The following is a 17,874-nucleotide window of genomic DNA, read 5'->3' on the forward strand; positions in this document are numbered from 1 at the left end:
GTGTCATGTGACAAATATCCAAGGCCAGATTCCAACACACGACGGTGCAGTTATCCAAGCGAACTTAATAAGCAGCAACCACAAGTCCCTTGGTTTCTTAGAAAAACTGTTTCAGATTAGAAGCGATCGTCCATGGACAGTTAAGTGTGTTGTACTCTGTCCCATTTTCCATCATTTGGTTGTGATCACAGCCTGAGAGATTGCTCCAAATCCCAGTTTTTGGGAGATACTAGGATTCAACCTCACTTTCAGGAAACGAGCGTCTGCTTTCTGTCTGTCAGTGAGTGTCCTCTGTTTTCTGTTTGTCCCCAGTGTGATTGGTGCAGATGCAGGGAACGGCATCCGCGTGTTCATCCCTGACATCGGCATGTTCGTGGCCGGCTTGGCCATCTGGCTGCTGTGTCGCAGTCTGGTCCAGAAGAGGCCGCCTGAGGACATGGCCCAGTACAATGCAGACTTTGAAGCAGAGGAACAAGTGGGTTTCATTTGTGGTGACACGCAAAGTCCTGACAGAAACACTGTCTGACTTTTGTCTATCTGTCTGTCCGATCTCTCTATCTGTCTGTCTGTCTGCATTAAATTATTTATTTATTAGTAATGTGGTACATTAAGTAAGGGATAATGTGTAGTGAGAAGGTCATTATTGCGAGGATCCTGATGTAAAGCAACATGGTCTTGACTCATCCTGCAGTGATTATAAGAGAAAGCAATGGAAAGAGGCAAAAAAGTTGATGCCATTAAAAAAAAATCAAGATGAAGTAATGTTGTGGTTTTAAAAAGCTTGGGAACCACTGGACTAATAGATTAATTGACTTATTGATTCAGCCCTAATTGAATGAGAAGTAAAGAATGTGAGTATGTGTTGAGTTAAACATCTAAAACCATCTTTAAAAAAACTGCACAAGCCAAACTTTATGTTTATAAAACTAAACTGAAGAATTAAAAACTTTCTTAATGACAATGGGACTCATTCACCAACCATTCTTAAGAAGAAATTTCTTCTTAAAACCCACTTATGTAGATTCTGGCATTCACCACATTTTAGTGTTGTGCAAAATAATTTGTTTTCCTCAATTCCACATTTATATAATATTATAGGATTTAAATTAATGCAAGTATTTTTACAATTTATATTTTAATAATTATTTTCAATATTTGACAAAGCATTATGGTCTTTCAAATAAATAAATAAATAAATTTTTTTTCTAGCTTACAATTGAGCTCAAGAAAGAAACACATCACAAATCAAACAGATTTCACTGCGTCTTTTAAATTTGTAGTGTCTGATCTGGGGTCAGATCTGGGGCGGTTAAATAGGACCTGGAGGTAAATGAATCATGAAAATAGAATCATCGTAGTGAGGTTGAGGATTTAAATTGTGCAATGTTTGATCTATACAATAAAAGTAAATGTTTAAAATTTGAGTACAAACTTAGCATTTAAGTAACACTTAACACTACCAGGTCACCTCGGATACAAAAAATTTTGCGTTTTAAGAATGCTGTTGAGAATCTAGGTTAGACTTTTCTTGGGACTTTGAACAAATTTAAGAAAAAAACTTGCAAAGACATTGGTGAATGAGGTCCATTGTTTTTATAAATACGAAGACAAAAATGTCTTAACTTGGTTGAAGTATTTTTTTCCGAACACCTCAAATGACTCAGAAATGTACACAAACTGATTTCCAGACTACAGTTCAGGTCTCTGACAGGTTGTAGTGGTAATGGATGGCATTTCTCTTGGTTCACTGGTATTTAATGTAAGCAAACAAAAAGTACCACCTTCTGTGAGTCATAACTACTTGCTGAAGAGGTCAGTAGTCAGTGGAGTGGACAGTCGTTTCTCCTGCTACATAATGTCCACATTGAGCTTCATCAGCTGGGAGGAGTGGAGCCGCAGTTTGAATAGAGAGTTCCCTGTGAGTGTTGATGACTTGGAGCACAGCCCCCATCCCCTGGCAAGTTCTCCCTCCTCTTTATGACTCAGTTTTAATTAAATCCACATTCACTTTCTCTTCGACTGTGCTGGCACAGATGGCATCACTCCCCATTACTGAGAAACACCAGGAATTCATCTGTAGAGCCTGCGTTGTGTTCAGGCTTTTATTTCCGTCAGTGAGCTGAGACTAGTGTTTGATTCAAAACAGGGTTCACACCACCTGCTACTTTCTTTGTCTGGTGCCTTATGTGTTCCAGATAAATCACTGTTAATGGCTCACTTGCTATTATGTCTCTATTTAGTTGAGGAAAAGTGGGACAGGTAGTTAGTTAGAGCCAAAGAGGAACTCACCGGATTAGATCTGAAGCCACTCTATGGTTCCAGAGGAAAACATCTGCCAAGGGTCGCTCAAGCAGCCACACAGACCACATATATGTTTAAACACAGTCTCAACTGGAGTCTCTGCAGGGATTGTTATGTAACTGCTACCTGTCGGAAAGTGTTTTCAGCACCATGGAGAGCTCTGACCTCCACGCTGCACCGTTCATCATTCATTACTGAAATGTGTCACTGTGATCCACCTCAAAGGAAGAAGAGGAGAAGCTGAGCCTGGACGACAACATCTTGCTGGAGGAAGACTATGAAGCGGGGTACGAGGCTGAGGAGGATGAGGAGCTGGACGAGGAGGAAGAGGAGGAGGAGGAAGAGGAAGAAGAGGAGGAGGCAAAGGAGAGCACCAAGAGGAAAATCCTGCGGTTTGTGGCAGAGTTCGCAGCCAAAGTGAAGGAGATCATCGGGAACTTGATCACCACCGCTGGGAAGGTGGTGGTCACCATCTTGCTGGGCATGACAGGTTAGCAGGTTTGCATGACTTGACGTGACGTGAATCTTGATTTTTTTGTGTTACATTTGAATATTTATATACAGTTTATAATATATCAGTATTCTATGAAAATTCTTACAACTTCCTTGAGAAAGAGTTTTGGAGATATCAGTCGTAGAGATGTCTGCGTGCTCATAGACCTTGTTGTAAGCAGTTTCATGTAGGAACTATTGTCTTTATGTTGCACAGAAGAAAGTGCGTGTGTGAGAAGAGATAATGCTGTTGATTTTCAAATGTACTGCACACAATCCATGTGTCATCTAGTTCCTTTATGTTGGAGAGAAAGCAGACATCTCTACAGCTGATATCTCTAAAACTCTGCAGCTCACGCCAAAACAATCTAGATGGATAAATAGCATTACAGGTAAGAGGAAAAACCTGCATCTTTCATTTTGAGGGGAACTGTACTTTTGGTTACCTTTTTCAGTTACTGTTGTGTTGGTTTGTATTTTGTGGTAATTTAGTGCAGGCAAATAGGTTTAAAAAGCATTCAGTTGAAATACGAGAGTCAGCTGCAAGAGAGAAATGAAAGTAACATCTTATTCACAAAATGCCCTTCTTATTTGTTGTGTGGGTTTGATTTTAAGATTGTAATTGAGAAAAACATTTTTTTTCGTACAGTTTTCCCAGAAGGCGCTGAACACAACACAAGGTGTTCTTAAAACATAAGCTGCAAAAGATGGCATTAGCATTGCCATGAAACACTGATAAAGAAAAACTTTGACAAAAAATAAAACAAGCAAACTTTTTCAACTTGCAGCTTAATAAAACAAGCCACTGTGTACTTGTGACCTACCATCACTAATTGCGCTTGTCTTTGGGTTATATAATATAAGAAAGTAAGTGAGTTCTCTAGTTAAGTCAAACAGAGGCTGACAGATTGCAAAGTGGAGAAAATGAAGAAAATGGATAATTGTTGCTGGAAAAAGGAACATAGTCATGGCTCACCCTTCTCATCCTCACCACTTAAAATGTCATTTCCTTCTGCTGTATGCTCTGCCAATCATGGAGACTTGTATACAAATTATATAGTGCTGGATAAAAACCACAGTTTATTATCCATAATATATCATCTTTGTTATTTGGACATTATGGATATCATTGTGCCTGGCAGTGATGCTGTATTGTGCTGTTGTTTTTGACGAAAAAATATGTAAAACCAAAAAATCCTGATAATTACACAGTATACCGTCTTGATCAGATAAGTAAACCACAGTCCTCTGACTTTGTCTCTGCTGTGTTTGTGTTTGCAGGCATCATGCTGCCCTCATTGACCTCGGCCGTTTACTTCTTCATCTTTCTGTTCCTGTGCACCTGGTGGTCCCTCTGCCGCACCTTTGACACGCTCATCTTCAGCTGCATGTGTGTCCTGATGGCCATCTTCAGCGCTGGACACATCATTGTGCTCTACCTCTACCAGTTCCAGTTCTTCCAGGAGTCCATCTCGCCGCAGGATAGATACATCAGGTCAGAGACACGCAGAGGACTGAAACTGAAAATCCTCTAGTTTACCTAGTATGTCTGTTACTTTTTAGTGTCATTTCAATTAATTTCCATCAACCAAAATCAAAAAGTGTTTTAATTTACAATATATCTGCTTAGTAAGATGCAACAGGTTTGGATAATTTCTCCAGTTTAAACTTTGTCAGTACACTTGACTTCAGTTCTGCCGACAGAAGGAGATGAATCAAACCTTAACAATAAAATACAAACTGTCTCCCACACAACAGTAAGCGATGGATCAATCCAGAGAAAGTTAAACTTGCCAGCATCAGATCTCCCGTCTCTTTGATAAGTTGTTGGAAGTGTATTTCTCTAGTTAAACAGCACACACCCATACTAATGCTGTCTGGCACCTTAATAATGTGAAAATACATGACGTGATGATAGAGCACAGCAGCCAGAGCTCCTTTGACTCGACGATATTTACTGCGCCCTAGGCAAGTTTGTTTAAACGATAATAAATATTTACTATTGTTACAAACAAGAAGGCAAAGGAAAAGGCAAACCCAGCTGGACGGGAGATGTATCAAACTCCCACTCACAGCACATCAATATCAGCAGCAGAGCTTTTAGGCTCTTCACTACAACCAGTGTTGTTTTATTATGCATGAGAAAAGGAGACAATCAGCTGTCTGTGGCTGCAGCGGTGAAGCGTTGTGGTTGGAGTGAAGCCACATTGTTGCACATCTTGCCAACATACATTAGTCACAGTTGTAATGAATACAGACTCTGTAGCAGAAAGTACCTCAGGTCACTAAGCTCATTGTGTTCAACTGACAACCTGGAATGCAAAGAATGCTGTTTATTTACTCACTAATGAAAATTAAACATCAAGGCTACCACCGCACATGTTTGACAAAGAGGTGACTTTTTTTGCTATAGCAGGAAAGGAGGAACATTTAACCTGTTCAAATCATTTAAAATAATAAATTCCTTATTAATACTAATAAATGTATATATTTCTTAAGCAGATAAGTTTATTTATATAGCACATTTCCTACACGGGGCAATTAAGTGCGCTTCACACAGATAAAACTGAAAGGAACGTCCATACAATAAATATAATTAAAAGAAGGCTTAAATGCATTAATTAGTGATTAAAAAGATATTTATGAAATAGACAGTTACGTATTTTGCCTCTGGCCTGTGGTGCTATTTATCCATCCACATTTTTTTCATGGTATCAGTGTGGCTGTAGAGATGTCTGACTTCTCTCCAGTATAATAGAACTAGTTTTCAGTCAGAGATCTTTTAAAGGGATAGGAACAAATCTTTTTAATTAGAAGCTTTCTGACCAAAAGCTTGCTAATTAAAAAGATTTTTGCATTGATTTTTTGCATTGATTTGAGGGTGTGGATGTTTTTTTTATGTACCTGTATTACAAGTAAGTACAAGTAGGTTTACTTAAGTGAAACTACAAAGATATAGTCAGATGCAAACAGCTAAAACACAAATAAAATAGAAAGCATTCTCAAAAAATGATATGCACCATGTTTTTTTTCAGTTGTTCCATTAATGTCATGTGAACCTTAAATAATGATGTATTTTAAAACTGAGAAGTTGTAGTAGTTGTTGTTGTCTTACTGCAGCTGTTGTCTCACTGTAGCTGTTGTCTCAGTGCCCTTGGTGTTGCAGGGTTTTATTGATCTCACAGTTTCTCATTTGAAAGCTGTGCTGCTGTGTGTCAGGACCGAGGTTATTTACAGCTATGTATAGCTGAAACTGCCTTGGACAAACCTTGTGTCCTCCCTATCCCTCTCCTGGTTCAGATGGCAGATAAGGTGTGATTACAGCACTGCATTGAAGGACTTCTCATTAAAAACAAACTCATTTCAATTAATGGGCTCCTCGCACAGTCAATAGTCTATTTAAACTATGAGTGCTGTATACAGCAACATCTGAGTTAGGGTCCTATGGTAAATCTGAGGGCTCACTAAACTATTAGAGGCATAAAAAAGTTTTTAGAATCTGTATTTTTTTTCTTTTTTTTCTCATGCAATACTGAATACATTTATTTCTTCAGAACTCTAATAGTATTTTAAGTCAGAATGAGTAGGGTTTGTCTGTTGCAGGTTGTAAACACAACATTCAAAGTTGGCCACTCCTGCCTGGCTCAACGGCTTGGCTGGTTGCTACGTTTTCCTGCCTTCACACCCTGCGTGCTGTTATTGGCTGAGGGCTGCACACCCAGAAACCCAGAAGTATTGCAAACACAGCAAAATAAGAAAATGCAGGCAAACACAGGTGTCTGCAGATACAGACTCTGACACACACTTCTAGTGATGATTGAGAAGGATTATTTTCTTTGGAGTCTGATATTGTACTCTAACTTCTTCCAGCCTCAACCAATCCCTAAAATTAGTATAATACTAGATACTTTCACCTCTTTGGGCCTCTAAAAGTCCTTAATGTTAGTAAAAACATACTATATTGATATTGTATCAAATTCAAAGTGGTACCAAATCAATATTAAATCAATCAATCAACTGAATATTGTGATATTAATCTAGATATTGTCTTCGGTTTTAGATGTTGTTTCATCATGATATGGCATAAATATTGTAATTTCTTGGTTTTAAAGGCTGCATTTCTGTAAAGTGATGTAATTTTTTGAACTTATCAGACTGTTCTAGCTGTTCTGTTATTTGCCTTTACTCACTTACTCATTATGTCCACTTTAATGATGATTATTTATCAAAAACCTCATTGGGTTGATATGTTGTGAAAACACCAATAGCCATATTGTCACAATATCAGATCTGAGACTAAATATCACAATATCACAAATGAGACTAAAAAAATACTGCTCATAACTCATCACTATACTGAGGGCATAACCTGTGATGAGGGGTCACAAGTGCGTGTTGCTTCATTTAAATGGTCATATGGCAAAAATGCTGGGAACCATTGATCCAAACTACTTTGTAACACAAATATTACCAAAAAAGCCGAGTTTTCACCAATGATGACACTTGACTACATTACAAACTTTTAAATTTGCTTTGTTTAGCTTCTAGCAGTAAATATGGGTGAGCAGACTTCATTTTGGACAGAAGCTCTTTATTTGTATATTTGAAGTCCTAAATTTGGAGAGTTTGTGAAGGTGTGGATTCTTCTTTGATAGCTCTTTACACGAACAGGCCAACTATTTCATCATCTGCCGTCTCCACATTGCGTTCATGTTGACTTTCCACAGCGCTGAGGTATTTCTGTCGGCAGCTGCATGAAAACTGAGGCCCAATGTGATGATAAAAGTAACACGTTCTCCTCTGATCTGGCCTGTTTCCTCTCTGCACACCCTCAGACACGGTCAGAGGGAAAATCCTACGGCCGTAACTATGTGCAGCCCCCCATTGGACAATAGGCTACCTTAGTGCCTGCCCTAATTGTGCTTGTTGACAGTGACTTGGCCTTGCCGCCATCTGGGTGTTGAGTGAGACTGTTGAGAGGCCTGGCTTCCACTCCACTTCCTGCCTCTCCTCATTACAATGGAAGTCCCCAGTCATGTGACCAGTGGGCCTTTCCCAGCTGCAACAAGGAACCGTTCAGGAAGCATGATGGGGTCATAGGGGAGTGTTCCCTCCTCCACATGGCACAGAAAGAAAAGACTCAGGAGGCATCTAAATCTGTGTGGTTGTCACTGGACTACGTCAGTGCACTTCCTGTGGAGTGGATGACCTTCATTCTGCTCAGAGGAAACAGAGTGAATCATGGGGCATCCTTTGTGGTACAAACAGATTTTAAGCCTCAGTGCATTTTTCAGATTCCAAGGTTAGGGTGTAGAGGGAGATTTTCTTTGCAGGAATGTCATTTATCAGAAATTCTAGACTACACACATAGATTACACCTAATTTCTAAAGTTGTTTACATGAGGGCAAGTCAACTGTAGGATAAAGTAGCTTAAGGGGTAGTAAAGATTATTTGAAGTGGGCTTGAATAAGATACTTGGCTCTAATCAGTGTTCCACAAAGTAAAATTACTGTTTTGTCAGTGAAGTCTTGCTTTGGAAAGAGGCATATTTGGCTTATATAATGATGGTTTCCCACTGAAAAAGGTTGTCTGACTGCAAGATAAAGTAGTGAAAATACTCTAACAATAGTGTACATTTGAACTGACTTTGCTAAAATATGTTTTGCTGCTGACCCTGTCCACAGCAGCATATGACTTAGCTTCCTACACCCCTTCTTCTCCAAACCGGGGGCCTGCCGGCCATTGACTATGGATAACTGCTATCCCTTTAATATTCTTGGGATTGCTGTAACTTGCCTTTCCACACTTATTTACTTGATTGACAGTATATTTTCTCCATTGATATTTCCAGTGTACATAGTTTTATCATGGTAGTATATCACCTAAACCCGTATTTACCAAATTTCTAAGAATTAAGAATGCTCTGAAGAGGCAACACCAAGATTAAGCACCAAACTAAACTTAAACTGCCACATATCCATGGCACTTGTTGCAGTAGCAGCAGGCTGTAGTTCAGACTTCCTCTCCCCAGCACCTTCTTCCTGCTCTTCCTGGAAGATCCCGAGACGTTCCCAAGCCACATGAAGCCTCTCTTTTTTCCTTGATTAAGCACACTGTTATTAGACAACATGACAAATGCTGTCCTTTTTTGCTATTTTTACTACTGCTGAATAAATGCACCAATTGTCAGTAAAATTATAAAAAAAAAGAAAATTATCACAAAGAAATGAGATATATGATCTCTAAAAAACTCTGCAGGGAGGTGTCTAGGAGGCATCTTTATCAAATGAGTGAATCACCTTAACTTGCTCCTTTTGACACAAAGAGCAGCGACTCTGCTCCAAGACTCTGAGGCTGCGCCCTGCCACCCAACAGAGGAAACATGCGACAGAAATACAGAAATATGTGATCTCATTCTTGGTCACAAAACTTTTGATAATAGGTGACAGATAGATCGACTGGTAAATTGAAAGCTTTGCCTTCAGGCTCAGCTCTCTCTTCACCACAGTGGTGCGGTGCAACGCGTGTATTAGTGCTGACGCCACACCAACTGTCTGTCGATCTCACACTCCCAAAATACTGAAACCCCTTCCTTTGGGGCAGCACCTCACTTCCAGCTCAAATTACTTAGAACAAAACAAGGTGAAACCTAGTATATCCCAAATTCAAAGGGTTGTTGTGACATATAGATGAATTTTTGTTATCATTACTTTTTATTTACTAACTTAGTTGCTCAGTCATCCAGCTTACCCCTGCAGTCCAGCCAAAAACTGCTCAACTCTGGCCTGATAGTATTTAGCACTTGTTTAAAACCTTTTGACCCTTGTGACCCCTGATAATAAAGCCATATCTACATATCTACTTGTGAACTCTCTCATCACAGCGTCTGACCCCAGTGTAGACACGAGCATGTAACCAGAGACTAATGTTTGATTTGAAAGCTCCTTACAGGCCTGAAGAGGTGAAAGCAATTGCCATTTATCAAGAAAAATATATATAAATAAATGAAAAAACATTTTGAATTAAATAGCTTTTTTTTTCTTACCCCTTTAATCATCACCTTCAGGGGCTCTCCAGGTTTTGATGACTGATTGCCAGTTAAGGGAAACAGCATGTTTGAGGGCTGCACAAGAGAAGTATACTGAATGTAGCCTGTTAAAAATTAAAATACATTCACTTGGCTGGATGAAATGTTTCTATGGGCTGCCATTGGCCAGCAAGCCACACTTTGACAAACTATGGTATACAGTATATCGGCTGCTGAGCACAGACAACATGACTCTGCAGTTCCCACAATCTTTTGTTATGTTTGCTTCACCTCATCCATCCTGGCTTTGTTTCTGGAATCGATAATTAGTTTTAAAGATGGAGAACCCCTCCTGCGCTGAATCGAATCTAATGAATTGAACAATACACTTATCTCAATGAGAACGATAGAATCCACTGATTAATGACTTTGGGCCAGTTCACATAAGATTTAAGCTTGAGCATTTGTGCATTTTCTCTTCCTTTCATATGTCAGCTACAAAATCTAAAGCAGCTTCATTAGTTAGGATAGACGGTAAAACTTTGGGAAACAGAGTAGGGCTTATACTAATTTAATTTTTTAATTTAGTTTAACTAACAAATTCTAACTTGATCTGCCAGTTATTCACTTGATGAATGTTTTAATTGTTTGGTCTGTAAAACATCAAAAAGAAAAATATCCATCACAATTTTCTTAAGAACAATGTGACGTGTGAAATGTTTTCTGACCAACAGTGCAAACCAGCAAAATATTAAATTTACCATGATGTAAGACTAAAAAAAGCAGTAAGTTTTTACACATGAGATCCTGGAACTGTCATCTTTTTTAATGAAAAATGACTTAATTGATTAATTGATTATGATCTTGTTTGGTAATCACACCTTTACACCACAATGACATGATGACGTTATCAAATGTTTAATCTACTATATGTTTATCTTTATATAATGTTTCTTTTAGTAATTTAAACTCAAAGTTCCCGATTTTATGACTCAGATCTGTTCCTGTCCTCATATACCTGTCTTTCTGTCTCTGCAGTCTATTTGGCATCTCCCCCATTATTCAAAGCAACTGTTCCTACACGTGGAAGCTCATTGTGCACCCGGATCGTAAGTGGTACCACTTTGTCAATCCCATCATGCTACTGATTCTCTACTATACCCTGGCCACGCTCATCCGTCTCTGGCTGCAGGAACCTATCGACCAGCTGATGGTGAGGACACAGCACACAGAAATGCAGTGAGAACGTATGAGAGCAGACCTTTTTAAGTTCAATTCCAGTAAAAGATGTCCTATTAGGTGACCTGGACCAAAAGGTATGGAGGAGTGTTAGGGCAAGGTATAGGAGAAACACTTAATTTTGAATTTTGAGAATAAATTTAAAATGTTGTATAGTTGAACTTTCAGTGTTAGTCACAGGTGTATGAAAATAAGTCATAGGAGGAAGTTTTTTTTTTTTTTTTAAGTTTTTGTGAATAAATTTGAAATGTTAGGAATAAAGTTGAAATATCACTTCAAAATCTTTTTTTTTAATTCTCAAAATTTAGAAAATGTCTTCTTCCTCATCTTTTTTCCCTTAATTTGGGCCTAATACTTAAATAATTCAGTCAGTTTCATAAAGGTGAAGGGCCTTAAAGGGAAAATATACCCTAAAGACCTGATGATTTGTGATGTACTCTACATAAGTGGCCTAAGTTAGAGAGATCTTTTCAGGAGATTGAAAAATAATGTAAAAATATGATACTTTTCCAATGTATTCAATTTTCCAGATCAGGAAATGGTTTGGAAACATTTTGAAAATAGATTGTCGTTAAAAATATCTTCATGAAAATCCCTAAACATGTCTTAACCTTACACAAAATCCGTTTCTAGTATCACATGACATACGTTGGCATATGCAGCTTACACAGCTGAATGTCTACTGAGCTAGTTAGCAAATGCTAATGAAGACCCTTTTGCAGCTTCAGGCCTACCTGTTTCCAGCTACTCAAATAAAGTCATGGGAATGAGGTACAATAGCATACAACTGTTATGGAAAGATTTTGAAAATTCATTGGTAAAAATGTGTGGGAGCCCTGTTAAAGAAGAGAAAGAGCAATAGAAGGAGCCAGCCTCAAATAGACTCAGACTAGCCCCCTTTTTGCCATAACCTGGCCCAAAGCAAGATAAACTTAAGATTAGCTGCAGGCATGAGGTGTGGAGGTCAACAGGCTCAGTAATGAACACGTGGGTGTGTGGATGATGTAAGGTGAGGTGTTGTGGAGTTGAAATGAACAAAAGGCTAAGCAAACAGAGAGGTGCAGGTGCTGGTGGAGAGAGAGCAGTGTCATGCTGGAAGCGGCACTTGTATATCCATCAGAGTGCTGGGCCCAGGTGCTCCTGATCTGGTTGGTGCCTTGAAAGACAACACACACATTTAACTCACAGTCAAGCAGAGAAGCAGAGTGAGCAGCCTGAGCAGCATAAGCAGGGGCCGCCACAGTATAAAATGTTTCCCACATGGTTTGTCATTCAGTTCCAACTTCTAGCACACGAGTTCACACCTGTTGTCTGTAGGATTGAGAAGAGATTCTGGGAGATACAGCAGAGAAATTAAGTGACCAGACAAAACAATACATGTAGTACAATAAAGGGGTAATGTGTGTAATTTAGACTTATTACTACACATAATCATAAAATCACAGCTAAACTGAATAATGACAGTGTTAAAGCATCTGAGGGTGGGTTTGTCTTTAATTACAACCCTGAAGTAAAACAGAAAATTCAAATGCAGAGAATGGATGTAGATTACTGTCTCTAGATAAAGTAGCCTTCTTTTCTCCCCACAAACAATCTGTGATTGAACTTGTTGTTTCCCCTCTTTAATTAGCTTCTTGCTCAGTGAGAGATGGATTTGCAGTTCATGTAAAACTGGGTGGATTAGTGTCAAAGACGCAAACACTTCCAACATGGCTCCTCAGTGAATTCCAGACAGTGAACTGAAATAGAAAGCAGACTGAATTAAACGGGCAGCCAGGTGGCCTCATGATCAGAGAAACTGTATTGATGGAAGATTCCAGGACAATTGATCACTGGTTGGATCTGTCCGCTGTAGCTCAGGTGTTATCTGAGACACTGTTGGTCTAATTTTGACAACACATGACTGTAACAAAGCTGAGTTAACAGTTCTCTACAGGGGAATATGAATATAACTATTACATAACAACTCTGACATCACTGGTCCAAATTTGATCAATCATTGTTGTACTTATTGCACAAATGTTTACAAATTAAGCTCACTGTCATATTTATATTTATTTCCAAAACTGAGGTCAGTTAGTATGAAGTTTTAGACTATATCTTAGTCTTATTGACATGTGCATCAATCTGTGAACTCGGACTATAAACAACAACAACAACAACTCATTTTGAGCGAACCCTGAAGTAGAGTTAGGTGATATGTTAAATTTTCTAAACGGTATTATTGTCCCCCCTTCCAACTCCTCCCATCCTCTCCAGATAAATAATCAAATAATCATCCAATCACCCAAACCTACTCTGAAGTTTATCTGAAGTTGTTCTCCAGATGTTTTCTTGCATGTGGAGAACAAGATATTTAGACCAGGCATCTAAGCAGCACTATAGTATTTCATTATAATGCTTTTTTTTCTGCACATTTTTCCCTTCAAAAAAATGTGATGTGGACTGTTGTATCCCATCATTGAACTACTGCAGTTCTCAGTGAAATGTCATGCAATGTGGGAAGTAGTGAACTTAAATGTCCTGATGACCGTTGCTCCTGAACTCACCCCATCTTCTCAGAGCTGGAGGCCCAGCTCCTCTGTCCTGTAATGGAGTTATAGATCAGTGTTTTTATAGAGGGGTCAATACTTCCCTGTAAACCTGCGAGACTGTATGCATTATTGATCTCTCCATGGAGAACTGTGTGTGTGTGTGTGTGTGTGTGTGTGTGTGTGTGTGTGTGTGCGCGTGCGCGCGCGCGTGCGTGCGTGCTTGCGTGCTTGCGTGTGTGTGTGTTTTCACCTACCCTTACACTTTTTACGACGCTAATAATAAACATGATGACAAGATAAATCAGCAGCTGACAGGTTTGTTCGATACTGAAGATGCCAGATTATGATGGAGCTCATCATTGCCAAAAAGACAAGAAAAATCCAAACGCACCGTTACCATTTCTCAATTGATTTAATGTTTGATTGGTAGCTCATACTCCTGTGTTTATTCAGCAGTAGTTCAATGGTGTAGTAACAACTGTGAGAAGAATAATTCAATCCAATTTTAATAAATGTATCTGAAGAAATGAGACATGAGGAATTTATATCTGACTATTGACTGAAAACAATGAAATGCAAATTATGGAACACACAATAGCTTTGGTATAATAATTAAGAGCGAAAAATTTGATTGTGCAGTTTGGACTTCATATTGGTTTTATTAACAATTTATTGTGTTGAATCCACAAGTGTGCAATTTATTTTCTTTTAGTTCTAAGGAAAACGTATTTATTACCATAACCAGCAGTAGAAATACAACTAGAAATGAGCTAAGAACCAATTATGAGAACTGGAATTTTTTTTCAGGTGATGCTGCTGCATTAACTTTCTGTGTATGAAAGACGAATTCTGATTCTGCTGAATATTGAAATCGTTAATGCAGAATATCAAAGACTTAACAAGTGATTTTATCTGTCATTCATCCATAATACTTGGGTGCAGTTTGCAGTGGTGATCTGTATATCCCTACTTCTGCCAAATTGTTGGTTAACCTCGGACAAAAATGTTCTGAAATTGTTTCATCAGAGTTCATAATTATTCTATAGATGTAACTTAAACAGCTGCAACAAATGGGTTTCATTGTCAGTAGATGTCCACTGTGGCTGTTGATTAATTTCCATGAATAAAAACATTTTACATTTACATCCTCCCACAATTTAACCCGTTTCAACACATTATTGGATTGAGTTTTGTTTTCTAGTACAGCATTGCCTTGTCTTTCCAATATGAATTGAAGAAGATCATAGTGATATAGTCCTAAATGTTGAAGAGCCTGCGGGTGAAATACTTTTTGTGTAGTGTCTTCAGTGTTTTCTGGTATCTGAGTCACCTGGACCTGCCCAGATGCTTCTCTGTTTGTTGTGAATAAAATCAATGGAAGGAAATGCTGCTAACTTGCAATAAAACTACATAATTTCCTTTTTAAAGGTCATCCAGCTCCTCCTCAGATTGTACTACACTTAAAATCAGTGTTCAGCGGGAGCTGATTGAAACTGTGATTCTTCAGAGTACCTTCTCTGTTGCACACTAGTGGACTGACTTCAAAGTAACCCTTACCCTAATGAACTATCTATGTTTTTACAGGATGACAAGGACGGAGATATGTGCGAGGAGGAAGATCTGGTCGGAAACAGAACAAATAACTCAGCCAACAGGAAGAGGCAGCTGTGGTGGGAGTCACGTCAGGGCACAGACGAGAAAAACGTATGTCAGTGTTAAATCACACATGACTAACAATGCGTTTATAAAGTAATGATCCTTTGGTTAGCATACCATTGTATAATATTTGTACATTGTAAAAAACATGAATGCATGTTTAAAGGGACAGTTCACCCCAAAATGCCTATTTTTCCTCTTATCTTTAGTGCTATTTACAGATGTGGTGTGAGTTGCCAAGGTTTGGAGACATCAGCCGTAGAGGTGTATGACTTCCTTGAACATAATGGAACTAGATGGCACTCAGCTTGTGGTACTCAAAGTGCCAAAATACTTTTGAGAAACTCTTTCCATAAATCATGACCAGGTTCCTCAGGATAATCCACAGACCTTCTTTTGAACAGTTTAATGTAGGAACTATTTTCCTCTACCAAATTACACCTGGCAACCGTATCATGGAGCAGGACGAAGCATGCATCTAGAGGGTCGAGCTTGTGACAGCTTTTTTCTGCTTTAATTTATTATTATGAAGTACATGTTCATTGCACACTGTAATGGCTAAACAATAACGGCTAAGCAATGCACATCATTACAAAGGCTTTTAGTTTATCTTTGCTTCTTTCTTTTCTCTTATTTCCAAAGTTGTGTCGATCATTTCTCCATGGAGCTAAGCTCTGAAGAACAATGATCTGATGTTGTGTACAGGTGTTGTCTTTGTGACAGCAGGATTAACAATAATACCATTTGAAAATGTGACTGTTGAAAAACCTGACTGTTTCTACTTTAGTGACATTCTCCTCAGCTGAGCTCTAACCTATATCTCCAAAACTTGACAACTCACTTCAAAACAGTCTAGATCATTGGTCTTCAACAGAGGGCCTATGATCTCTGGGGCGTCCTCCAAGTTACTGGAGGGGGGTCACCAAACTATTGTTTAATAATTTTTTTTTTTTAATAATGCAATATATTTAATAGGGGGTCCCTGCTCTGTCTCGCTTATCAGGCTTCCATGGCCTGTAAAATAGTATAAAAGGTGATGAACTGAACTTTAAAAGAAACTGTGTTTTCTAGCATATGGGAAAAATGTGTAAAATCCATATATTGTTGAAAATGTCATGTCAGTTTAGAATATATTTCCTTAACTTCTGAAATGCTCATCTTCTTTCAACAAACCCACACAACACATTTCTGATAGCTAATGTTGTCCAGGAACTGCCTGATTAAGTTTAGCTTTCAAGTAATAATAAAGGTGACTGGAAAAATCTTGTAGTGTTTTAGTTCAGTAATAATAAAAAAATAAACAGACTTAAACTGACTTTTTGTTAAATAATAAACTCAAGCTGTAGCTGTTGATTGTTTTCACAAGCTTACTTCTTGTTTTAGCCAAGCTTTCACCTTCATTATAGTCTCATACCTGGAAAGATTTCAGCTGAAAATACACACACACACACATATTCTGACCTTGTTCCCATATCAAGGTCCGTAGTCTGTCTCCACCGGCCACCTCCTGAGGTTTAAAAAGCTTTTAGGGCGTGCAGACACAGATGAGTGATGGGCTCGTTTTACAGAGTAGTGCTGCTCGACTTTGTTCCTGCTTATCAGCGACTATAAAGAACAAGGAGGCCTTTGACTTCAGCAGCTCATCGATAACACACCTTGCCTTGTATGCTCTTTTCTCCTCCAAGCTGCTCTCCACCCAGGATGGCATCAGTACAACTGAGGTGGGGGCCGCTCTGGATTAAATCTGTGTATCTTACCCGGCATCATCCCTTTTAGTCTTAATGCAAGAAAATTAATCTCTGCAAAGTGCTTTTCACACTGCACCCTCATAGAACAGAGTTAAACTTAAACCAAGTTCAAGTTTATCTCTTTTTCGTATTTAGCCTGTCAGACCATATATTCTATTAATACTGCACTAGACCTGTTTAGTGGTCAAGCTGTAATCATAAAGCCTTAAAATGTAACACAGTAAAGCTGAAGGAAACATATCCAGTGATGCTGGTGAGCCTTTTTCCATTTAAAAACCGACCACAGTAAGCATTTTTGTCTATGACTTTGTCTTTGACTATTTGAAGATGTTTGAATTGAATTTTTCGTATTTTACCAGGATTTGCAGTAGTGACATTTTTCTCCCACTTCAGTGTGCAAATAATAACCTATTGCCACTCTGGATCCTGACTAAGAAACCACATCCACAGTTCTCAGTTGAAAGCCAAAAAACAAAAACAGAGCTTGCACGAGACTCTTATTGCATTCACCTCAGAAAAAATGCTCTGTTTATTATACTAATACTTGTTAGCTCTGGGCCATAACACAGGTTGTGCAGTGTTAAATTAAAGAATCAAAGTAAAGAATGTGCAGTGTGAAAAGTAGAAAAGCTCCCTTTTCTGCCCTACGAAGCCAAAGTGTGGTAACTAAGTGGTAAACAGACTACCTGAAACTAAGAAAAACCCACGTGTAATATATTTTTTTCTGGTGAAAAACCATCATATCCAGCTGCAAATCATTTAATCAGATAAAATCAGTTAAGTTACTCCTGTTTGCCTTTGTGGGGCAGAAGGCTGTACAGTCATATGATACCACATTAAATCCTTTCCTGAATTGCAGAAATGTATTTGTAATTT

General features: G+C 38.6%; 1 protein-coding gene across 2 annotated transcripts in view; it reads left to right on the forward strand.

Moving 5' to 3' along the window:
• The window catches only part of piezo2b (piezo-type mechanosensitive ion channel component 2b), a 120,606-nt gene that overhangs the window by 38,054 nt on the left and 64,678 nt on the right, over positions 1–17,874 (forward strand). For both annotated transcript variants that reach the window (XM_084731678.1, XM_084731679.1), the window contains exons 5-10: positions 313–475; positions 2,527–2,791; positions 4,075–4,288; positions 10,860–11,034; positions 15,179–15,298; positions 16,936–16,971. In XM_084731678.1, coding sequence (XP_084587804.1) covers positions 313–475; positions 2,527–2,791; positions 4,075–4,288; positions 10,860–11,034; positions 15,179–15,298; positions 16,936–16,971 — 973 coding nt within the window. The remainder of the gene's footprint in view (positions 1–312; positions 476–2,526; positions 2,792–4,074; positions 4,289–10,859; positions 11,035–15,178; positions 15,299–16,935; positions 16,972–17,874) is intronic.

This window comes from Lutjanus erythropterus, chromosome 12, assembly GCF_056507025.1.
Source record: "Lutjanus erythropterus isolate fLutEry1 chromosome 12, fLutEry1.hap2, whole genome shotgun sequence".
Lineage (NCBI taxonomy): Eukaryota > Metazoa > Chordata > Actinopteri > Lutjaniformes > Lutjanidae > Lutjanus > Lutjanus erythropterus.